Source organism: Cajanus cajan, chromosome 5 (genome assembly GCF_000230855.2).
Source record: "Cajanus cajan strain Asha chromosome 5, NIPB_CcT2T_4, whole genome shotgun sequence".
Classification (NCBI taxonomy): domain Eukaryota; kingdom Viridiplantae; phylum Streptophyta; class Magnoliopsida; order Fabales; family Fabaceae; genus Cajanus; species Cajanus cajan.
The window spans coordinates 3565794-3592372 of NC_138521.1; the positions used below are offsets into that span (position 1 = coordinate 3565794).

General features: G+C 28.6%; 2 protein-coding genes across 4 annotated transcripts; one reads left to right on the forward strand and one right to left on the reverse strand.

Moving 5' to 3' along the window:
- The first annotated feature begins 2021 nt into the window (after window positions 1-2021).
- On the forward strand, window positions 2022-4844 carry LOC109808887 (protein IQ-domain 26). 3 transcript variants are annotated; one of them, XM_020372056.3, is made up of 4 exons: window positions 2022-2120; window positions 2893-3298; window positions 3790-3996; window positions 4094-4844. In XM_020372056.3, the coding sequence occupies exons 2-4, from the start codon at window positions 2918-2920 to the stop codon at window positions 4685-4687; spliced, it is 1182 nt and encodes a 393-aa protein (XP_020227645.2). In that variant the 5' UTR covers window positions 2022-2120; window positions 2893-2917; the 3' UTR covers window positions 4688-4844. The 3 variants fall into 3 exon arrangements, with proteins under 3 accessions (XP_020227645.2, XP_020227644.2, XP_020227646.2); XM_020372055.3 differs by lacking the exon at window positions 2022-2120 and adding an exon at window positions 2134-2500; XM_020372057.3 differs by lacking the exon at window positions 2022-2120 and adding an exon at window positions 2520-2614.
- A 13249-nt stretch (window positions 4845-18093) lies between these two features.
- LOC109808496 (stem 28 kDa glycoprotein) lies at window positions 18094-21410 on the reverse strand. Its single transcript, XM_020371522.3, has 3 exons — window positions 20977-21410; window positions 20687-20896; window positions 18094-18473 (listed from the first exon to the last, which is right to left on the reverse strand). Exons 1-3 carry the CDS (start codon window positions 21393-21395, stop codon window positions 18293-18295), a joined length of 810 nt encoding a protein of 269 aa, XP_020227111.1. The 5' UTR covers window positions 21396-21410; the 3' UTR covers window positions 18094-18292.
- Window positions 21411-26579: the final 5169 nt, after the last annotated feature.

The window sequence follows — 26579 nt, forward strand, 5'->3', positions numbered from 1 at the left end:
CTACTATAGAGGTCATTGTAGGATGTATCTCGAGTTGCTCCTTAATTTTATCTCTTATTCATTTATGTGGTGCCTATTGTATCTTAAACAATTTGTTGCACACGTGTTCTTTCACATATGTCTTTATTTGAAAAATAGTTCTATCATCATTCTTGGCATTAATAAATTGTCCATGGACATTTCTTTTTCTTGCACATGAAGCTCTAACCCTAATCAAGTCCTTTTTCACCCACTTAATTTCTCTACAAATGTTAATTGTGTAATTAGAAGGAACTTTTTAAATACTTGTAGGTTGGAAAATTTCATCTCAACCTCCAATTTAATGCTGTTGAACTGTGCATTTTCATTAAATTGTGGGAAAACAAGTCTTCCTCCTTTATTGGCATCTTCATCCGAACTTGTTGGTGATCTTAGCACCTCAAACTCATATTATGATCATGTGTCAACATGATTAGTGTCATCAATAGCTTCATCTACAAATATAGTTAGTTATAGACCAGTAGGATGAGTCTTTTGTAGTTGATTTTGACTTTCTTTTCCCTCAAATGATGTAGATTGCACCACAATTTGATGAACATTGTCTTCATTTGATGAATTCTCTAATTGAGCTTGGAATGAAAAGTTTTACGGTTCATTAAACATAACAATAATTAAAGATTTACAATTTTAAACATGTAGTCAAAATAGAGGAAAAAAATTAAGATTGTTTGAGATAGAAAAATCCAACTATAGAAAACCATAAGAAACCTAACAATAACCTTCCATTTTAACTGAGTACCTTTGGCCAAAATATTTAAACGTGACAAAGTGTCCATAACTGATTGAAAAATACCAAACTCTTGCATAATGATCCATATTAGGTGATTATGAGAGAAAACAACCAATTAAGAGAGAATAAGTACTAACATAAACTTTGCATTATGGTCCATATTAAGTGATTATGAGAGAAAACAACCAATTGAGACAGAATAAAAACTAATGTGACAATTAATTTTTGATTAATCATAAGACTAACTGAGATAGTAATTAAATATAACAAAAAGACTAACTTGTATATCAGGATTAAAATATAAGATCTCAAATGTTTCAAGAAAATCTTTTAGGACTTATTGATCAAACTCTATCATCCTTCAAGAATCAAATTGAACAACTTATTAAAATCAAAAGTCATTAATTTAAATGATTTAATATTTTAATTATTTAACAAAGTATTTAGACATAAAATCATGGCATAAAAGATACTAGTTTATCCCGATCTCGGCTTGTACATAAAATTGCGGATCGGTGATTTACAAATCTGTTGAATACTTTCAAAACAATAATAGAATGAAAAAAAATTGTAGCAACATTATCCTTTCATAATTACAAACATTTCAATTTCATCTTCCATCCTTATAACCAATGCAAGGAAGGGCACATTGAATTCAATTTATTAGGATTCCGACTGTCTGCCAAAATCTCCGGAGAAAATGTTTCTTATCCCATAGTATTCCCTCACCTCTTTATGGGTTCTTACACTAGAGGTTTATTTTGTCTTTTTATTCCCTTTAATCCTATGCCGGTTAGTATTCTCTCATAAATCAGCCAAAACCTTCTTGCACAAAAGTTAAACAAAAAAAAGGGGTAACAATGCAACCAACCAAAATCTCCGAAAACTCCCCAAGACACTGATTAAAAAATATTTAAATTCAAAATTTGAATCTTAACCCAATAATTAATCACCCAAATCAGATCAAGAGAGAGGCTTAGTTGAAGAAGTAACAATTGATTTGGAGTGTGTAAAGGCACTTTTGAGAGGCGAAAGTGTGGCAGAGAAGGTAAGCAATGGAAAATAATGATGGCGAGGGGAGAAAGTGTTTTCTGGAATGACTGTTGTTAAGGTGATACGGAAACTGAAAAATGTTTTGGCAAAGAAAAACCTCAGACCCAAATTTGGGGTATTATTTGGGACAAAAAAGATTATATAAAGCAGCCCTTTTAGTTGGTGAAGCCTTTAATGAGTGGTACACAACACAGTGTACTATAAATGAGAGCAAGTTTTTTTATTTTAGCCTTTAAAGTGGTGTTATTCGGTTCCAGAACTTAACTCACAGTCCAGTTTTTCTTTCAAATAAAGCAAGGTAATGAGAGGGACTCAATGCCTGGTTTGAACCTTTACTCAATGCCGGGTTTGAACCAAGCTCACGGGATTGTTGTCAGTGGGTATCTTTCACAATATGTACTACACGTTGCTCCAGAAAGTTAGAGAGAGGGTTATTGTAGAATAACATAACATAAAGTCATAAACATAATACAAAGTGTGAGAGAGAATTGGTACTTGGTAGTGTTATTGGAGTGAGTGGGGTGGGAAGGGAATTCGGCGCTCTTTCTCTTTTTTGAATTTAAGATAAGAAGCTGTTTTGGGTGTTGGGGGCTTTTCCCTATGATTATTATTGTCACTTTTTTCATGGGATTTCACCTTTGTGCTTTGTCTGTAATTCTTGTCTCTTTACTCAACCGGGTGAGATTTTGAAGTTTTTTCAACTATTTTAATGTTTTCTCATTTCAGCCTCTGCTAACTTTCTGTGACCGCTTTTTGTCCTCTAATGCACTTCTTCACGAGGTCCTGTCAGAGGTTTATTTTCAAAAAAACGTTCCATCTTTATCCATTTTAATTCTTAAGCCCGTTTTATTAATCTTTTCATCCATCTTTCTCTCATCACTTCTCTGCTAGATTCTTTAACACTCCACCTGTTCCTTTGCCCCTCCATTTTTTAAACCAAGATTGTTTTCTTTTGTTTTCAGTTTTTCACCCCTCCCTTGTGTGTATATTCAAACATCTGGCTTCACTTGGTTACCACACTTTCACACTCTAAATAAAGCACTTATCTTTGGCACCGTTTCTCATTCCAGATCGTGACCCAAGAGTTGTGAAGTTATGGGGAAAGCTAGCAGGTGGTTGAAAGGGTTGTTGGGGATGAAGAAGGAGAAGGACCACAGTGACAATTCAGGCTCATTGGCTCCTGACAAGAAGGAGAAGAAAAGGTGGAGTTTTGCTAAGCCAGGGAAAGATGTGGATGTTCCTGCCACAGATAACACCTGGCTCAGATCCTATATTGCTGAGACAGAGAATGAACAGAACAAGCATGCAATTGCCGTGGCAGCGGCCACCGCAGCTGCCGCGGATGCCGCCGTGGCCGCCGCGCAGGCGGCCGTGGCGGTTGTCAGGCTCACAAGCCAGGGTAGAGGTGCATTGTTCAGTGGAAGCAGGGAGAAGTGGGCAGCTGTGAAGATCCAAACTTTCTTTAGAGGCTATTTGGTATGTGTTTTTGTCCTTTTTTGATGGTTCAAATTCAAATCAAATTGGTGTCGGTGACATGGGTATGTATGTCTGGTTTCTTTGTTTTTTGAAAATGTTGTTTCGTAGATTGTTTTGATTTGTGATTGTGGTGGTTCTGTCTTGGACAAATATATTTGGTTGGTGCAAGTCAAATGCTTTGCTTGATTCCTACTCCTTTGTCTCCTCTCAAATAATATTTTAGATTCTTAATGAAACAGTACATCTACCTTTCTGTTTGGAGGGTCATTGGAACTACCATTTGCACTTTCCATTCTCACGTTCTCCTTGACTTGTCTTGTTATTCAAATTCAAATCCTTATTCTTTTGTTTGATGCTCTTTTAAACCATATTAAATTTTTGATACATTTGAGCAAGGCTAATGATTTTTTTTTTATCTACCTTATCAATTTCATAGCTTGGTTAAGTTCTACTAGCACTTTTGATTTAAACTTGATGTCTTTTGCTTTCAGGCGCGGAAGGCTCTTAGAGCACTGAAGGGATTGGTTAAGATACAAGCTCTTGTTAGAGGGTATTTGGTTAGAAAGAGGGCTGCTGCAACTCTTCACAGTATGCAAGCTCTAATACGAGCTCAAACTGCTGTTAGAACACAACGAGCTCGTCGTTCCATGAGCAAAGAAAACAGATTTCTACCTGAAGTTCTTGCAAGAAAATCTGTGGTAAAAACTGGTTTTTAGTCCCGAATGAATACCAACTTGAATCACTAATCTGTCAACAAACAATGTCTTATTTGCTTGTGTCATTTTTTACTTTTAGGAACGGTTTGATGAAACAAGGAGTGAATTCCACAGTAAAAGGCTAGCTTCATCCTATGAAACATCCTTGAATGGTTTTGATGAAAGCCCCAAGATTGTTGAAATTGACACATACAAGACCCGATCAAGGTCTAGGCGTTTTACCTCAACAATGTCTGAGTGTGGAGAAGACATGTCATGTCACGCAATCTCATCCCCTCTTCCTTGTCCAGTCCCTGGTAGAATCTCAGTTCCTGATTGCAGACATCTTCAAGAATTTGATTGGTATTTCAACGTTGACGAGTGCAGATTCAACACTGCTCATAGCACTCCACGTTTCACAAACTGTGCAAGGCCTAATGCTCCAGCCACACCAGCCAAGAGTGTTTGTGGTGACACCTTCTTCAGACCTTGCACCAATTTCCCCAACTACATGGCCAACACTCAGTCATTCAAGGCAAAACTAAGGTCTCACAGTGCTCCAAAGCAAAGACCTGAACCCAAGAAAAGGCTCTCACTCAATGAAATGATGGCTGCAAGAAACAGCATAAGTGGTGTTAGAATGCAAAGGCCATCATCCAATTTCTTCCAGACTCAAGAATCCTGGAATTTTTGACAAACACAAATTTGTGAGGCAATTAGAGTCTAAATGGTGTTAGTAATATTTAGAATTTGTTTTTCTTCTTGTGCTTATTACAACTTATAAACTAAGGGATGAAATTCTCAATTCTGCTTGTGTACATTCTTTTTAATTAAACAGTTCTTTTTTCCAATCATGCCCTTTCTCTTGTACCAAATGATTTACATCTAGTAAAGAATTTGGCTTGGTTATTTTCAAGAACATATGGCTTTGTATACTAATTGCTGGCTTTGGAATATAGATCCAAGTTCCAACAAATTCACTTTCACAGTGCATGTTGATGTATTGCTTTTGGAGACCAATGAACAGAAAACTTAAAATTGGTTTGTGCTAGTAACCCGTAAAAGGAAAGCTTGGTGAGGGAAAGTTCATTGTTGTGGCTTTCAAAGTCCAAAAGAAATGATGAGTATGTGGGGTATCATATTCCTGACTGGGGTTAGTTTCAGTGACTAGTAATGGTTGAAATGTCTGTGTCACTGAAAAATGTGTTTACCATTGATAGTACTTCATGTGTTGGGCAATGGACAGTGGAAGAACGTTAGTTGGGTGTTCAGAAAAATTATTAGCCATAAATTTGACCAAAATTTGAAACCCAATGCAATGCAATGCATGCCACTAATTTATTTACCAATGCTCCTACTTATTTTGCCAGCTAGTTATGTGAATATCTACCCACTAGAATTTAATTAGTGCCGTTCAAGTGGGAAGAATATGAATATCTACAAATTGCGTGACAACGACACTACTAAATATGTTCCCTTCCTTTGTCTTTTCTCATCATAGTTGGCAATTTATTTCGATACAATTTTCTATCATTAATTTTAGGTGTGTGTAGAGTTTATGGGGTGCCCTTCAATCAACAGAACAGCAAAGATCTTTTCCGAGAAAGAAGAAACTTAATTCTAAAAGGATAAGTGAATTTATCTTATTTTGATTAGTACTAGGAATGGTATTTTTTTTAACCATTGGATGAATAAATATTTTTATTTAATTATTAAAATTACAATCAGATGACATTGTTAACATTAAATGCTGTATTTTTAATAAAAAAACTATTTTATTTTTTTTATCCATTATCCTTGATTGACGTTTAGTAAAGATTTTCCCCCCTTCTTTTTCCCCTTTTTAATTAAATCTACTTGTTTAAGAAATTAACGAGTTTTTAAGGAGCAAGATTATCGAGAAAATTTTCCAAAATATGTGTATTTTGATTATTTTCTAACCTTTTTTATAAGATTAATATATTTACCATCATTTATCATGTAAAAAAAAAGTAACTTCATATTTGTGAATTATTTTAAATAAATTTTACTAATGCGTATAGTTGTTGACTTTTGTAATAAAATTAAAAATTATTTTGTATTAATTAACAATCTTTTTTTTACATTCAGAATACATAAAATTTATTTATTTTATTTAATTATTACGAAAAACATATTCTCACTTATAAATTAATACTTTTCTGAATCTTGTATGAGTAAAAAAATATTATCTTCTACCAAATATAAAAATAAAAAGAAAAATATACTACTTTTAAATAAAAAAAATGTTAAAATGTTTCTCATACTAAATATCATTTTAATCTAAATGAAACCATACATTTCTCGAAAACATATCACAAGTTTCGTAATAACGTTTTTCCTTTTTATTTCACCAACTCTTTCTGTATATTTTTTTCTCAACATCAATCGTGTATTTATTTTCCCAGATCTGCAGAAGCATTTTAAATTCAGGAGTCAATTTTATATTTTAATCCTTGGCGTACCATGCAAATTTGCGTTTAAACTGCGCCATTATAACTCTTTACCCACTTACGCGATACATAATTATGCAGATGACATGATTATATTTCGGTTCTAGCAATCATAAACTATTTAAATTCAGTTACAATGGCACCAACATTTTGAATAGCATTTTTGAAAATACAAATGTGTAAAGTAAAATTACAGTTTACGCAAACCCAATTTCAAATACCAAAGAAACGAAATAATCAGCCCTTGTTGTTGAATGTCATGAACTCATCTCTCATAAGTCTTTAGCAAGAAGAAACAATTAAGGGGTAAGCTAAGGTAGTTCAAATCTAATTCAAGTTTGAACATACCATGTAACAAAACAAATAAGAACAAAAATGAATGAAAATGAAAAAAATAAGATCAAATTTTGAGCACGTGGTCCCCACGCGTTGCTGAAGTGCGTGGAATGGAGATGGAGTTTATAAGTCTAATCGGAAGGCAGTGTTTGAATCTTAAATTTCATATCAGCAATGATTAGGGTTTCATTTGACTGATGGGTTTTGAGAACATTTTTGTTGTTGTTGAATTTCGAGTCTATTCCTATTTCATGCATCAGTATCACATGCTATGATGCCTCACGTGCTTGCGAATGAAAAGTTTTAAGGGGGTAATATCGACAATTCACAGTTTCTTTCAAGAATAATTATGCCCTCATCCATACATCATCGTCAATATTTTCGTGCAGAGTGTCAATATGGACCTTCTTTCTTTGCTGTCTTCAATGCTTGCTCTTACCTATTTAAATAAAGAGTATTATAAATTTATATATTTTTAATAATTTAAAATTAATAATATGTTTTAATTTTTAAATTGTTGTGTAAGACTACTAGTTAACTTCTGCCTAAAAAAATATTTATTGGTGCATTTATATAGTAAAAGAACAATATATTTAGTTATTATTTTACAATATAAATGCAATGATAAATATTTTCTCTCTCTATTATACTCTTAAATAATATTAGTGTATGTCTTAATTATTAGTGAGAATTTAAAAGGTTTAAAAGTGTATTAGCAACTTATATGATTTATTTTACAAAATTAAATATATCAATTATATTTTTTAAGTCTCTTATTAAAACTTTAAAGATCAAACAAAATAGAATGAAAAATATATATACAAAATTCTAAATTTTTACTCATTTTGTCATCATTATAGAAACAACTAATAACTATTCATTTTGTTTCTTTTAGTTGTCAATTTTTTTTTTGTAATTTTTAATATCATTTTTTAAAGTTTAATATTTTTTTTTGTCAATTGTTTCCTTACATATTTCATAAATTTTAATTAGTTTATACATTTATTACTAATATATATTTATTATGGAGTCAAAATAAAAAAAAAAACAAAATCATTTATCAAAAACAAGAAAATTTGTTCCATTTATTAATTTGTATAACACTATTAATATAGAGAGTATTAAATAGACTAAAATTTTCTTGTTAAACTAAATCTGTATACTCTAATTTCATAAAGTTATTCTTATGTTTATTATAAATCTGTACATTAATTGATTAAAAAAAATCATAAAAATAGTATAAAAAGTGTACAATTTTTTATTATTTTAAACCGCTTTTCAATTACTCTAATTGGTTGTGCAAAACAATAGTATTGATTATTGAAATACTACTAATACACTTCATTTTACACCTCTAACATACTTTTAATAAAAAATATCATCATTATTGATGATTATTATTATTATTTCTTTAACTAATGTCCCTATAACACTAATCATTAAGAATCTTTAAGATAACTTCAACCTCTATTTAATTTCACAACCTATTGTTTGAACAGAAAGAAAGAGACGTTGAGAAATGGCCAAAAGGAAATAAACTATTAAAAAAAATCCTGTTGTTTTCTTCCAACACCAATGAAACGGATTAAACAATTAAGTGCTTCCTTAATCAAACATTATACCCGTCAGTAACTTGTGATTCCAAACATTAGCAGAGATTATTTTATAGATGTAGTCTGCAGAAGCACTTAGTTCAAGAAAATGGAGGTTCAATTTATTTGGCCAAGGATCTTAAATATTATGCTGCTGCTTTCGTCACTTCATGGAGCTATTCAGATTGTTTCTCCATTTCTTTATACACATCATATCCGTTCTGCATTTGGTCCACCTAATTCGTATTTCGAGTTCTTCATAAATGTTTCAATAAATATTTCGATTAAGTGTTTTTGTGTAAGAATATTATTAGTGTAAAATATTGATTAACTTTATCGATTATTAATTTTTTTCTGAAAAATCTGATTAATTATTTTTTTGAATCTTTCTTGTCAATTATGGTTTTTTTAAGACTTAAATGTAAGATCTTATTAGAGAAATCGAATTTAATTTTATTTAAATCAACTACTTGTTAATTATACGAAGTGTATATTTAATAAATTTGTGAAAGGTGTTTAAATTTGTTTTATTTAATTTTATAAAGCATATTACATTTTTTTTTTGCATAATTCTTTAATAGATTATATGAAAAATTTATTGAAACTTTTTTTAACTTTGTTTTATGTGATCTTAGTTGTTAGTATTATAAATAAGCTTTATTTTAATGATAATTTGTGAATAAATGTTTAATTAAGTTAATTTGCTACATGCATTTATATTAAACACACTCTTACTTAATAAGAGCTGATCGTTATTAAGTTTATCAGGAAAACAAGTCAAAATAAGCTTAAAATCTATTACAAGACAATTTTACACATTAAAATAATGTCTTTAAATACTTTCATAAATTTATTTTTTTAAAAATATATTTTTTGGTTATTTTTTAGAAAATTTATGAAAATATATTTCTGAAGAATAAAATTACGATACTAAACACTTCCTTGATTTAATTTCAATTTTTGAAAAGATGGAAGATGCTGTGAAATAGTTAAAATTTTCCTTCACCTCTTTATACATGGATCCATTACATCTGTATATCATAATTGACGGTATATGAATTATAATGTTTAACGAAATCATTCAATTTTATCAAATTTTAAATGCTTATAATATTTAATAGTGTAATCCTTATAATGAGTTGGAGCAGTGATTAAATACTCTACGTTTACACCTTATATGATATATAATTTAATTCTTCACTTCGATATTTTGAACCAGCAATCGTGATTATGAATGGAAAATACCCGTGAAAAAGAACAAAGAAATCCTTATATGATAGATATTTACAAACTGAAGTTTCTTGTCTTATAAAACACTTCATACTTCATAGCTGTTTATTAGTATTACACTTGAATTAGAATTTTAATTTCTTGTATTTTGGTTGTGGAAGTATGCGTCTCATCTCATGTGGCCATTAATATTATTTTTATAGAAATAGGCCTTTTGTCCATAGTGTTGTGCTCTACATATCTATCTGTTTCTGAATTGGATTTCTCCCAGGTTTGGACCCATAAAAAGGGTTCAATCTTCCACCAAAGTGTTTTACTTTAACTACTTTATTTGTATCTTGGTGTGGACCCAGTTAATTAGGGTTTGGACCACCAATTAATGAGATTATTGCTTTTTATTTAATGCCTTAAATTATGGATTCGATAAAAAAGCATAAAAAGTTTTCCTTAAATTATTGCTTAAAAGTTAAAACTTTTCAAACAAACAAACAGAAAAAGATACACCACATTCCATTGGTAAGGAAGTTTTTAATTTTCCCAGCACTTCATAAATGGAGAAAATTGCACTGTCTTCAACTGCATTCCCTATACATTCCTAATATTATCCAAAGCTATTTTTCTCGAGGACTCTAACCCACCATATGAAAATTTTAAAAAAATACTTGCAAGGTGTAAATCAATCACTTGAAAGTTAATTGATTTCTCTTTTTTGATACTAATTCTAGGAATCAGAAAATAGTTTAGCAAAAGTGAAACTGTGTTTTAAGAACTAGTTTGTTAATTTAAAAATATGATGGATTGATATAGTAGTTATGACATGTTAAGTGAAATAGTACAAAATTAGAAATTAGTTTTAGTAATGTTGGGTGTGAAAGCTTTGGGTGAGAAATGAAGGTGAATATGATTGAATCTACTAGTTTGTACCACTACGTACTTTTACTCTATTTAGCATTTTGTGCTTGTAAGTTTCGAAAACAATTCGATGGTGTCGTTGTCTTTTGGAAACAAACAGGATGTTAGTAATGTGTGATGAAAAGATTCCATACCATTTTGTGAACTAATTAGTGCATGTTTGGCAGTGGGAAACAAAAGAGATTGATTCCGTCGGAAAATTATTCAAATCGAGGCATTACTATTATTGCCCAAAAAAACTTTTCAAAACATCTTAGTTCCCGCCATTTCAATGAATAATTTAAAATCTATAAGATAAAAAAAAATCATGAATATATTGTCAAATAAAATATAAACAAATTTTAATTAGTGTATTTTATATTTTTATTTCATGATATTATCTCAAATGATGTGTTTGAATAAAGTAATTTTAATGGAGAAAGTATTTTTTTAAAAAAATTTAAATTTTTCCTCTTAAAATATCTTATTTAGATGCTTTATTAAAAGAAATTTAAAATTTCAGTGTTTTAAATAGTTCTTTATTATTGACTAAAGGCCTAGAATTATAAAATCTCTCCCAAAATAAAGAATTTTAAAATTTTCTTTAACTTTCTTAAAAGGCGATCTTCTCGACTTTTAAAAATATGCTTAAGAATTGAATGATCCAAAAATATAAATTTTTTATTATTATTTATTAGATATTTTTAATACACAAAATTTAAATAATTTTATATTTTCAATTTATAAGTACTAATTAATATCTTAACGATAGTTAAGGTAACAACTATTAAGAGGTTTTTACATATTAGTAAAATTAATTAGTAGTAATATTATGAATTTTTTCATGGTAAATAAATAAAAAAATAATTAGTTTATTTGAATAATATAAATTATAAATAAAATTTATAATTATTTAATTTAATGAATATTTATAAATGAAACAACTTTATATGTTTTATTTGAATGTAAAAATTTTACATGCAAGAAAAAAAAGGTTAAAAAAGGCATCAGAAAAATATATAATTTTAAAAATGAAGAATTTAACTAACACATTTTTTTAAATGAAGAAATTTAATTCCTTTATTCAAACAAGAAAATTAAAAAATGCAAGAATTTTTATTGAAGCAAGTAAAACTCTAAGAATTTCTATTGGTACATTATAAATTTTTTCATCCCAAGAAATTCATGAAATGATAAATCCTAGGAAACATAAAAACCTGTTTAGTTTATTATAAATGTTTTTGGGTGTGTTTATAAATGTGATGTGGAATCAGATATTTTTATTATATTAAATAAATAAATAAAGGTAATATGTTATTTTTATCACATTGAAAGTTTATTTTTAAATTGGAAACCTATATAAAAATATTTATCAAAAAATAATGTTTCCTGTGAATGCAATAACAAATTAAATAAAATGCGAGAAATTAACATTCTCAACGTCAAAATCTCGATATGTATTGCTAATAATTTCTTTAATGTGTTACTTATATATATATATATATATTAATTTACTTTTTTATATACATAGATTTATTTCATGCTAAATATTTTAAACTTATATGATTTCTGTGTGATTACATATTTGAATTAGTCTGATGGAAGTGGTTGTATGATACAATTACTATATTAGTTGTAATAGTAAATATGAGTTCATTTGAGTTAAATTTAGGAAAAATTTGAATTTAAATATTTGTTTAGGTTTGTTTATTTTGTGGAAGTCAATCTAATCAAGATAAAAATAAGATTACATCGGGAAGGATAAAAATAAGAAAATTAAAATTATAAAATTAGAAGAATATACATTGGTAGAAAAAAATCAATTAGAAATAATAGCAAACATAATTCAGAATTAATGGTGTACCCTCATCGGGTTAGGATCAAGTGATTATAATATGTTATTCAATGTCGATCGAACTGTCAAAAGGAGAGTAATCGACTAATCTATTGTGCTAATGATTGGAACTCAATTAACACGTCGAATAAAAGATATAAACCATTGTCTAATAAGCGGACCCCAATATATGCGAAAACCCAAGGATCGTGAGTGTAATAGAAAAGCGTTGAGATTAATTAGGATCAGGAGATGGGACGAAAAATTAAGACCATGAAACCCTACTGTTACATAAAAAGAGAGAGATGCCTTTAGGGGAGATAGGTCTTGATTCTAGAAACAAAAACACAACTAAAGAGAATAGAGAAAGGAGAATGAAATAATTGATTACTCATAACAATAAGTGATTATTTTAGTTCGAAAACTCTTTATATTGATTTTCACTATTAGAACTTTGTAAGAACGAAAATTTTGTAAAAATACACTCATGAGAGAACTTTGAAAACGTCTTTTTTTGAAAAGAGGTTTGAAAACCTTTGTGGGAACCTTGAGTATGAATCAAGAGTGAATTGTCATCATCGTCTACTTGAAGATATTGGCTAAGCAATTTTATTTTGATTCACCTACTTTGATTTGTTTTGTATTACAAGTGAAATATTTTCTTAATCTTTTTGTCTATAGTAGATGTAAAAAAAGTCTTGTAGTGGGGTGCTATAAGATAGTGCTTCTTAGGATACAAGAAGTGGTTTCTTTAATAGTGTAGGAGTGGATATTATTGGTAGATGAAACGTCTAATCTAAAAGGTAACAGGGTTGAAATTATCTTGGAAGGACCAAATGGAATCCTAATTGAGCAATCTTTTCATTTTGACTTCAAGGCAAGTAAAAAATTGATAAAGTATGAACCCTTATTAGCAGGAATGAAGCTAGCCCAAGAAATGGATGTGATGTGACTAACGAAGATAAGTGATAGACAATTTGGTGACAAGACAAGTAATGGGGGGTTTTAGGCCAAGGATCCTCATAACAAACTAGAAAATATAAAAAACTTGCCCAACATGTTCGATGAATTTGAATTAAAGCATGTCCCACGAGATCAAAATGCTAGTGCCAACTTACTTTTAAAATTGGCTTACACCAAGAAGCTTGGTGTAACCTATTCTGGTCACTAAAATGATCTTGTCATTAGAGCACTCAATCATCATTAGTTGTGTGTTTGTTTCTAGAATCAAGACTTACCTCCCTTCGAGGCATCTCCCTCTTTTTAACCTAGCGATAGCTTTATGGCCTTAATTTTTCCTCCTATCTCCCGATACTGATTTTAACATTTTTCTATTATGCCCATAATCTCTGAGTTCCACGTATCTTGGTTATATTATTCTTATTAGACATTGATTTATATCTTGGGTGCATTAATATTTTGAAATAAATTATCAATAAACAATTTTTTTTGTAACAACCCGATAAACCCCACACTTACAACAACTCAACAACTAAGCAACAAAAAATATAAATATAATTTAACATAGACTTATCATGCAAAAAATCACTGGATATTCATGCAACAATATATATGTAAGGAAATAACAACTGAAAAACATAAAATTCCTTAGTGGAATTATAACTAAATCCTACATACACACTCACAAATATTAGGCTACAAAACATAAATGTCTTAGGTTGTTGGTCAAACAACAACTATACTCATATTGCCTCAAAATAGCACCGCCCAAATCACCACCATCTCCAGCATGTCACTACAACCTACTTACCTTCTAGTCTAATCTTGTCTTGCTCCCATAATAATATAATCATCGCAGTCTAGCAACATGGAAAAATAAGAGTAAACTTGTAAACAATGAAACATGTAATAAAGAAGTAATGCACGAGCTATATTAACAACTTTAGCAACACAACTCAAGATACAACCAAAGTCCAACTTAATAACTTTGATCAACATATCAACATCACTACTAAACAACATATTAACATCACTACTAAAAAACATATCAACTTTTCAACTTAAAATATCACTTATCAACACAACCTGCCAACAATGCAACAACATAAGAACACGAAAAATTAATAACACAACAATATTTTGCGTCTTCACACATTTCAACTATAAGATCTCTTACAACACAAATGAGCAATCTAAATGGCTTGATCCTACTGAACGAACAACAACATGATCTTTTTGGCTTGGTAGATCAACAACAAAGTTGGATATCAATTCACAATACAATATGATTTCTCAAATTTCACCACTTACACTATGAAAGTCTAGCACCCATTGTCAGGAATAGTATAGCTTAGGTGTGAGTCTGCCATGACATTGACATGCATTAACCAAGTCACATGTGAGAATAGTCCACTAACTATCCTAGCGATACCACGCACCTTTCCAATAATTGGTTAAGGATTTTACCCCTCAACTTTATACCTTACTCAATTTGGTTGCTTTTTAAATTAATATGGCTCGACCTAGCCCTATACAGTATCAACTAAGGATTTAGAGAAGACTTAACACTCCATTTCAAGAGACAACAATACTCAAGAATGGTCTTTCAATAATTGGACTCTCAAAGCACCACAACACATATCCACACAATAAAATATTTTTTTTTTAAAATAACACTTCTCCTCTAGTCCTAAGTTCATAACACATTTCAACATCATGTATCATGCATATTACAACATAACACTACACAACATGCCTCATGCATTCACAACACAACAACATAGATAAAACATAACTTATAAGCTATAAATCTCGAGGAGATAGTTGTTTCAAGTTATCTAGAGCACACTTTGAGCGAGCAAATTTTGTTCCAAGTACTCACACCTCACTCTAAGCGAGCTCAAATGGAGAGCACCCATGGGAAATGTGATTAGCTTATGTAAATGAGTAAGTTCTCGCCTTAAGCGATGAAAATTCACTTAAAGTGACCAACAAGCACTCCAAGCGAGTCAAGTCAAAGAAAACCTCTAAAATTATTGCATTAGCTTGCTTAAGCAAGTAAGTTAGCGAGCACACCTAGACAAAAAACACAACTCAAGAACAAAGTTCATCAACTACAATGATTCAACCATTTCAATCATCAACCTACACAAACTCAACATGTATTCTCCAAATTCAACATACGTACATGATAAAGATCCAACCAACCAAGGCAAAAATCCTTTGTGTGATATTGGAGGTCCCATGACAAGATCCAAGATGAAGATGATGAAGCAAGCTTTACAAAGACTAATTATGAAGATTAAGGCAAGTTCAAATTCAAAGAGGCTATACCAAAATGGATCGCTTTCCTACAAGTTGATGAAAATTTAGGCCCAAATTAAAGATAAACATGACAAACCCAAACTCATATATCAAGAAGAAGCATTAATGGGATAAATAATTACTTAAGTCCATTTTCTTATTTTTATTGTAATTTTCATGTTTTATTTTAATTAAATAAGTTTATATGGCTTTTCATATTGTCTAGGTTAGTTTTGAGTGATTTTAGGCTTCTTGGTGAAAAATAAATGTTAGTGGGGATTAGTGAGATTTTATTTCCTAGTGGAACTTAGTGGAAAGTTAATACATGTAAGTGAGATGTTGTTTATCTTAGTTTATATACAGAAGCATCTTGTAAGCATCCAAATCATATTTGAATATTAATCATATTTTGAATTTCTCATTATGAAGACTTTTTCCTTTGTTTTTGGACAAAAATTTTATAGTGTTGGTTCTACCGATAGGTCCCGATTAGGGTCACGATATTTTTTTATATATAACTTTGGTTCTACCAGCGGGTTATGATTAGGATCAAGTTCTCTTTATTTTCTTTAGTTGTTTTCAAGACAATCCTACATCATAAAAAAATCATATTAGTACATGTTAAACAACTCAAATTCATTCAAAAGAATAACATGTAATCAACAAGAAGGTCTAAAATCACCCATTCTCCTTCGAAGAACCAAAGCAACCAAAAACTTACACCATAATGTTTTCCACTTTTCAATCCAACAACAACGCCACTAATTAGCGAATCAACACAATAATCAAGACATGCAATACCATAAAGAATAATCTAATAGCTTCTCTTACCTCAAATCTAAAAAAAAAAAGAGTAAAAAAAGGGAAAATGACGAAGAATGCAACTCTTAAACTCTCATAGCATGACAACTATAAGCCTCTGATTCTCAACTCCCAAGCCTCAAATCCCAACTCAGGTACTACAATCTAAGCTCTAGGGAAGAATCAAAGCATTCTTATGAAGCTAGAAGGAAGAAAGATTTCCTCCAGAGTCTATATTTTTAAAACCTCTCTTTTGATTTCTTAAGATATTAACATATGAGTTTAAGTTTTAAGAAAACTTTATATACTTTCTCCTAAACTTGGTGAACTTTGACCTTAACATAAAACAATCTTTGAACAACTAAACTTATAAGAATTTCTTAATTTTTAGAGTTTTAAAACATTAAAACAACACATTAACATAAGTCATTTAAATAATATAATTAAATAAATAACAATTTACAATAATTTTTCTATAATATAAATTATTTATCATAAATTTAAATTATAATTTATATGTTTAAACATATCTATTTATATAAAAATTAAATATACTGTATATATTTTAATATAGTATTTATTTATATATCATTTATTATAAATTTTAATTATATAATAAATATATTTGTATATTGAACAAACTAAAATACAAATTAAATAATTTCTTATTCATAAAAGTTATAATAAAATAATAAAGGTTAAATTCTTTTTACATAATTTCAGAATTTAAGATATTTTAAAGAATCAAAAGACTAATGTGAACATGTTATTAACAAAATTCGTCAAGGTTCAACGAGTGAATTGCGGACGTTGCTATTGTTTGGGCTTCCAATGAATTGAATTTTAAGGTCTTGACTCAGTTGTGCATGTACCTCGTATCACGTGCCTATTGCTGAATAAGTGAATACTGGTTGGATATGATTGGGCCTGAGCCTGTTTTGCTTGCTATGTGCATTTCGCTTCCCTTTCACCCAAAAATACCTCTCTATTTATTTAGATATAAAATAAGGATCAATGTATTAAACGAAAAAAAAAAGAGTACATTTAAATTTAAATTTAAATATAATAATATTTTGAATTAAATATGTTTTAATTCTGGTAAATAAAAAAAATATATTTTATTTTCTGTATTTTTAATTTTTCATTTATTTAAAATTTAAATTACTAACTTTAATTTTTATAATTATACGATATTTTTAGTTACTTATTTTTTTTTATTAAAAGATTAAGTGAATATTTTGTATCTTATCATGTCAACACGTTACATTTTTAAATTTATTTAAAAATTATTAAACAAATTTTATTTACTTTTAAAATGATTATTACCAACTAAAAATGATAAATTTAAATTTCAGAGGATAAAAATTAAAGAAAAATATTTTATAAAAATTAAAATTTGTTCATTTTTTATAATGACCAAAATTATTGTTTAGAAATATTATAAATATAAAAATAAATTTTTTTTATAGAAACAAAAACAAAATTCAATTATTTTACAGGAATTAAAATCATATTTAAGTCTAATTTTACTTTAATTTCTTTATCATTTAAGTACATTAATCTTAAAAATAAAAGATAGGAGAATGAGACAGTAATATTATTTCATATAATAAGTAATTCTATTAATATCCAGTCACATTCTTTAATAAAGATTAATAATATAATAAAGTTGCTAAATATCTTAAATCAACAAATTATTACGTAGTAATTTTATGGAAACCACGAAAGAGATCATACAAAGATGCTAGTTTGTGCAATTTCTTAACTCTTAAGTGACTTGAGTTTGGCATAAAATCACAAACCATACATAGAATGCTCCTTGGCAAGTCTTAAATATATTGTTTATTTGATGGAGAGGAGCAAGGTAGAGCATAGAGAGCTCAACTAATGTAGTACATGGGATCAGGCAACTTAAATGTTCTATTGCCAGTGTTGGTTCCCAGAAGATCGCTCCATTGGTCTCCAATGTTTCCAATGATGTTGTAACCCTCTTCCTCCAGCTTCTTTCTCTCAGCTGATTTGTATGTAACTGCTGTCGTACCAGAATATAAAGTTGTATTCCTACAACCAAAACCCAATTGTTTTTAGTCTATCTTGTAAATTCTGCTGCATAAAAACAATATGTCAACAACATCACACAAAAATTCTCATTAACATATTTGTTTCTTTTCACGATTCATTGCTTTCCATGGTCCATAGTATCACCTTTAATATCCACCAAAATTTGTCTTATCTCCCAGTCCCTTTCTGCAATTTTTTCCCAATCACTATCCCACTATCTAGCCTATATGTGAGAAATTATTGAGTAGTACTTATATCATATTTGTTTATAATTAATCTATATAAAATATGTAATTAAGTATTATTAAATTTTTTAAAGGCTTAAATATATTTTTAGTCCTTACAAAATTAACAAGTTTTAATTTTAGTTTTTATAAAAAAATTTCTTTGTTTTTCATCCTTATAAAATTAAAATTATTATTTCTATATAATCATTTTTAATTATTTTTTATTTTTTTAAAAGTTAAATAATCATTTTAAAATTTATCTACAATCATCACTAATATCATATCAATATTTAATATTTCAAAAATAATTTATAAATTCTTAAAATAAATTATTTATCTACCTTAAAATGATTATTAAAAACTAAAAATAGTTAATTTAGATTTTAAAACTAAAGAAAAATATAAGGATCAAAATTAAAATTTAATCATTTTATAAGAACAAAAAAAATGTTTATAAATTTTAGAAAGATAAAAAATAAAGAAAAAATTTTAAAAGGGCCAAAATCAAAATCATTAAACCTTTTTTTAAATTAAAAAATTTAATTGCATAAATAAATAATATTTATTATTATATTAAATTTGTACGTTATAATGTATTAAAATCACACATTTATTTATTTATATACACATATATATATATATATATATATTTATTTATTTATTTATTAAATATTAAGTACATTGATTAATAATAAAAGTAAACTCTATAAATTTATTCAAAGATAAATACAAGTCAAATTTAGAGATTTTATTATAAAATATATTTTTAAATAAATTATCATTATGAATAGGGATGGCAATGAGGCCTCATAGGGGCGGGTAATAGTAAACCCGCCCCCATCCTGCTAGATGAAAATTAGCCCCGTACCCATTCCATATCCGCGCAGTTATTCATTAAATGAGTATCCATGAATTTCTTGAATACCCACGGATATCCGTGGATATCCATGGATATTTATAAATTTTGTAAGAAATTAAAAAAAATATTATAAATAATTTTAAGTTTATATTTAATGTCATTGAAATATTAAAAAAAAATTAATATTAATTTTGAACTTGTATTTAACGTTAATTTTGTTGAAATAATAATAAAAATGCAAGATAATCAATAATTTAAAATACATCAATCTCACAAGTAAGTTAAAGTCTCATCACAAAGCTACAATAATTCAATCTCATAATTTCAAACGAAAGTAGACAACTTAAAGTACATCAAAATTTATTGGTTCAATCAAAGCTAGAAAATTAATCAAATTATATCCAACATAATTCTATAACATGCTTAACACATGTTGGTAACTTCATCAACCTCACTTTTGTAAGAAAATAAGAAGAGAGAGTGTAATTTTAGGGTTATGTGGTACAAGGATAATTAGGATATCTAAGAAATATTATTAAACGGGTACCGCGACTATGGATATCATCATATCCGCCCCCGCCCCATTTATAAATGGGTAAAAATTATCCGTTCTTATTATCTGCAGGTACCCAATTAATCTATCCATTTATTATCCGTAGCGAATTTTATCCGCAGATACTCGTGAATACGGATATTTTTCCCATCTCTAATTATGAATGTGATATTAGTTCTTAAAAATATTTTTATATTAGATGATAGTTAAGACTTTTATGAAAATAATGTGACCTTTAGAAGAACTTATACTAACTAAACAAGTTAGACTTCAGTTATGTATTTTCAATCAAGATCAGATTAAGACTAACAAAGTCTAATTTGATTCGACTGATTTTCACTGATAATGAAAGATGATATTTTTAAGTGGAGTTAAATAATAAGTGAATTCCTTTACAAATTATTTTATAACAATAAATTAAAAAAAAAACAGTTTTATTTGAAAAAAGAGAGAGAGAGAAAAAAGAAACTCACTTGACAATTTTGTTTTTTTAAAAAAATCATTAAAAAGAGCAATTATTTGTACAGAAAAAGTGTGGAAAGTATGGTATGAAATTATGTGGTGTGAGACTCACTTGACAATTAACTTTAACCAGGTGTGGTATCCAGCATGCTTTAAGTTGGCAGTTGTTACAGTCTCTTGATTGAGTGGTCTTCCCGTTAAGAAAACAATCTTCACACCAAGACCCACCAATTTGTTGTACAGTTTTAGACTCTCAGGCAGTGCTGGTGCCTCCCCAAGGTTCACCCATTCATTAAACGCCGTCTCATTATATGGTTCCACCCTATGTCACAAAATATATATCCATATATAAATAGTTGACAATAAACCATAAATAGCAAAAACAAAAACTATAACATATACCCAAAACCATGATCAGCATAATATTCGAGGTTAGACAAGGTAGTCTCATCTATGTCGAAGACCCATATGTCTTTGGCAGTGATATTAAGGGTTTTAGCATACAAATAAGCCTCACGACACACTGTTTTGGAGTCAGATCTATATTGGTCCCCTAGAAGGTAGTTCCCTATATACCCCACGCACTCCTCAGGAATGCTTTTCCAATCAATGACGTTATGTGCTTCCACACCAAGTCTCCAACTTTTGCATGATACCTCCGGAATGTAGTGCCCCCCTAACCCAGTTTTCATCCTCAGAGGGAAAACCTGGAAGTTTGCACCATGCTCTGAGCCATGGCATTGGTATGCTCCCACAATTATAGCAACCAACAAAACAACCACCTTCATAGCTACCACCACAAACTTCTGCAACTTCCTCATACCTAGCTTTTCTTCTTTAAATAGACTACTTGTGAGGTCCACATGATAATTTTTATTTTTATTTTTTCAAAAAAGTTGTCTGTCACATTTTGAAATCATATTACTTTTAATTTTAATTATAAACATAAATTATCTTTTTCTCGATTATAAACAATAATAATTATTTTTTAAAATTAAAAAGTTAAATTCTTTTTATACTTTTTATTTATATTGTTAACTTTACTTTTTATATATTCACTTATAATTAACATTAAATATGGCAATTATTTAGAATAAAATTTAAATTTGTGATATAATTAATTAAAAATAATCATATTAATTATATTTCTTAATTTTACTGATTTTTTTATATTACTCATAATTACAAGAGAATTTATTTATCCTGTTTGTCTAATAAAGCACGTGTTTAAATTTTGTTTTACATCCACGTCATTACCTATTGTGTGAATAAAAAAGAAACATCATTACCTATTGCGTGAATAAAGAGTAATGATAAACATTTTGGATAAAAATTTCTGACTGGCTCAGAAGCATTCAATTATTCACCTCTTAAAATTTTTGAAAAAAATAATTCTTTAATTTTATTATTTTAAAGTTTTAATTTTAAACATTTGAATTGAATGATGTTTGAGTAAAAAGATTTGGGAGGATAAGATGAATAAAAGAAAAGCATTATTACCTATTGTACAAAGCTACAATGAAAACGACAAGACATTGAATACGGAATCTTTTTTCAACGTGTGGCTGTAGAAAGTTTGTTCGTTGATAAAGGATGTGTGATTTGGAGATATTTTGTTTACTTGGCAATGTAGCCACTAAACAGAACTGTCATCTAATTCGGTGACCCATGCCGGGATTCCTCTGCCACGACCTAAGAAAGAAAAATGATAGATCTTTCAAAAGCAAATTTTAAAAATAATTTCAAATGATTAAAATATTAATTTAAATTATAAAATATTAAATTAAATAATTATTTTATAATAAATTTATTTTAAAAATATTAATATTTTAATATTTTGGAAGCTGATTGAAACATCATTTTCGAAAGATGTATCATTATTAAAAACATGACTGTTTTGAAATATTTTGGCTTTGTTTGGATTTGAGGATGGAAAAGGGAGAGTGGAAAAGGAGTGATTTGAAGAGAAAGTGAGTGGAAAGTGAGGTTGTTTGGATTAAGGAAAAGTGAGTGGAAAGTGTAGAGAAAGTTTGTGAAAGTTTGTGAATAAATTGATTGATGTGATAAATAAAAATAAAATTTTAATTGATAATTGTGTAATGTTACTATTTTGCCCTTAGGTTAAAAAAAGTTTATAATTATTATAATTAAAAGATAAATATATAAATTTTAACTAAAAAATTATAAAAAATTAATTTAAAAATAAATTAATTTAAATATTTGCTTTAAATTTAATGATAGATAAAAAATAAAATTTAAGAGATAAATATATAATTTACACTTTTACCCTTGGATTAAAAATGAGTATAATATTATTTATTGTAATTAATAATAATTACAATAAAATTATATTAATAGGTATAATTTATTAAAAAAATAATAAATAATGATAAGAATAATAATAAATATTAGAAAAATAATAAGAATCATAATAAATAATAATGATACTAATTATAATAAATAATAATATTAATATTAATAAAATGAAAATAATAATATTTATAATAATAAATAATAATAACAAAATATATTATGATAATTATATTTTGTAGCATTATTTTATTAATGTTTATGAAAGTGTTATTATTTTAATTTTATAAACATGTATTACTTTATTTTTTTTATATTTCCACTTTTTGATGTTAATATTTAAATAATAGAAATTTGTTAATATAAAAAAAATGTACAATAAAATTTTTGAAAGTTAATTAATAAATTAAAAAGTTTAATAAATCATTAACATAAATTACAATGAAATGAAGATACATTTGTCAATTGTACAAGTTAATTTTTACCAATTAAAAAATTAAAAAATTTATAACATTACAAAGTAGATGGGTAATAACATATTTGTTAATTGTCATTACTCCTACTTGGGTTCGCATTTGTATTTGACTTTGTATTTGTGTAATTAAATTCAAGTCCAAATCATTATCCATTTCTTCATTGTCTAAACTAACAACATCGATATTTTCGTCTGACATCTGAATATTTTTCGAAATAACAAATTTATTATTCTAATCAAATATGATTAAAAACGAAAATATAAACCCTAAAAATATATAACCGAACTTTAATATATATCAAAGTGAGAACATAAAATTATTAATATTTAATATTATTATTTTATTTATATATATAAATTAAATAAATATTTAATTTATATATATATATATATTAAATATTAAATATTAAATATTTAATATATATATATATATAAGTTAAATATTAATATTAAATAATTATATTTAATTTAAGGTATTATATATTAAATATTAATATTTTATATATATATATATATATAAACGGTATTAAATAATCATCATTAATAACAAATTAATGTGGCCAGAACGGCCCATTCTCAGACCAGAACGGGCCGTTCTGCTTTCGCATATTTCTCATAAAATGCATTTTTGGAACGGGCCGTTCCAGGGCCGTTCTGGGTTCCACTGGCAGCGAAAATACCCTGCATAATCGATAATGCTTGGCCACATAATCAATTATGGCCTTGCATAATCGATTATGCCTCACCCATAATCGATTATGCAAGGCCATAATCGATTATGTGGCCAACCATAATCAATTATGTTCCTTTGTATATACCAAATGAGATCAAACTTACCTTCAAATGGAGGAGCTCCTTCCACAATCACTCACCACCAACACCCACCAGCCACCACCAGCCACGCACCAGCCCCGTAACGTCGAGAATCAGTCACCAGCCCGTGGAGAACGTGGAGAATCAGTGAACAACACCAACCACCAGGCATAATCGATTATGCAAGGCCATAATCGATTATGTGGCCAACCATAATCGATTATGCTCCTTCGTATATACCAAATGAGATCAAACTTACCTTCAAATGGAGGAGCTCCTTCCACAATCACTCACCACCAACACCCACCAGCCACCACCAGCCACGCACCAGCCCCGTAACGTCGAGAATCAGTCATCAACCCGTGGAGAACGTGGAGAATCAGTGAGCAACACCAACCACCAGCGTCGAAATTCTGTGAAGAAACACCACAAAGAGAGCTTCCAACTCTCTTATAATATTATTTCAAACGCACTCAATGACAAAGCTCCTTCAACAATGGCAGTCAACAATGGCAGAGATTCCTGGCAGTATGCATGCATGAGACAAGGATACAGGGAAGGTCCGTGAAATGGCAGAGATTCCTCTGCTGCATGCATGGCACATGCATGGGAGGGGCATTTTCGGGCTTTCACAAATTCTACGTGTCTTTCAGCTCCTTTATTCGCTTTTGTGTGAGGAGAGCAATAGTGCTTCTCCTCCCTTTTCTTCGTCTTTCCTTCGTTTCAAATCACGGGAAACAAACACATATTTTCCTCGCCTTTCGTTGCTCGTAAACATTACATCCCCGGAAACAAACACTACCTTAAACAGCCCCATGACTTTTTGGCCATTTTAAATTTTAAAAAAATTATAAAAAAAATATTTAAAAATTATTTACCTAAATGAATATTTTTTTTGCCGTGTTGGCATCAGTGCAATGAAAACGCTATTAACCTCAAGTGTCGTGAGTTGAAAACAAAAAATAACTTGAAATGCATAGGTTAAGGGTGTTTTTCATGAGCACCAGAAATAACCAAAAAGACATTGGGGAGGGAGGTGTCGTCCGTCCACATAAAAAATAAAACAATGGATATCATTAACATAAAACAATATGGCTCCAGTAGTATATAAAATAGTAATATGATGTATTTTTGTTAGATTTTACTAGAAACCTATCTCTTTCGAGCCAGAACATACTTCCAATTAATATTATATTGTAAGCGACGAACATACAAGCTTGTGAAGCCTTTGTGGACCATCAATTGATAGGGAATACGATTAATAATATATATATATATATATATATATATATATATATATATATATATATATATATAATTTTCTCCCATTGTTAATAATCAATATATATTATTTTTCTTTTAAATCTGCAATAATTTAAAATTAATGTTTTTATGTCATTATAATTTTTTTATATTAATGTGTTATTTAATTATATAATTACATAAATAATAAAATTTAATTTTTATTTTATAACATCTTGCATATGAAAATAAGTTGGAGGAAAATTTTGTAATTACAATTTTTTATTGGAGAAAATTATTAAAGAAAACAAATATTTATTTTTTTAATTATTTTTTACGAACAATTTATTTTATAATACTGTATAAAACTAATAATGATTAGTAATTTATTTTACAATATTTATTTTGATATATTTTGCTTAATTATTTTGAGTAGTAGATTATTTTATAATATTGTGAAAATCTAGTAATAATTAGTAATTATTAAGATATTTTTATCCAAATTTTTTCCTTTTAGTTTGATATATTTGTTTTGATATTGTAATGTTGTAAGTTGTGGAGTGTTATGATTCTTTTAATTATTTCGTATTGTTAAGTTGAATTATTGTTCAACATTGAGAGACTTTGGGACCTACGCAACCTTTAGGAGTTTTAACGATGTTGAGTTTCTCTATGCATAAGGCCAATTTTACCTCAAAAGGAAGAGTATATAAGGTTTATGTTTAGAATTGAGTCTCATAAATTCAAGTTCATATAAATTCTAGAGAAAGGATTTTAGAGAGAGGCACTCTGATTTGTGAGCTTCCTTCAATTTTGAATTTTCTTCTCTTGCTTTCTTAATCCTAACTAGTGTTGTGTTGTTGTTGAATTCAGGGTAGTAGTTGTTGAAATCAGTTGAGTGAATTATAGAGTTTCGAGTTTTCTTCTTCTACCTCTGTTTCGTGCTACTCCCACGTAAGGAAAGTTGGATTTATGATTTCTTAGTTCTATGTTGGATTTGTTAGATAATTATGGTGCTGAATGTTATTTGGATTTCAAAATTCTATGACTGAGTCAATTAAAACAAAGAAGATTTATGTGAAGGTTGAGGTTTGAAGTTCATAGCAAGAATGTGATTATCTTGAATGATTATGGTTGCATGTCGATTTTTAGTGCATAGGTTGGA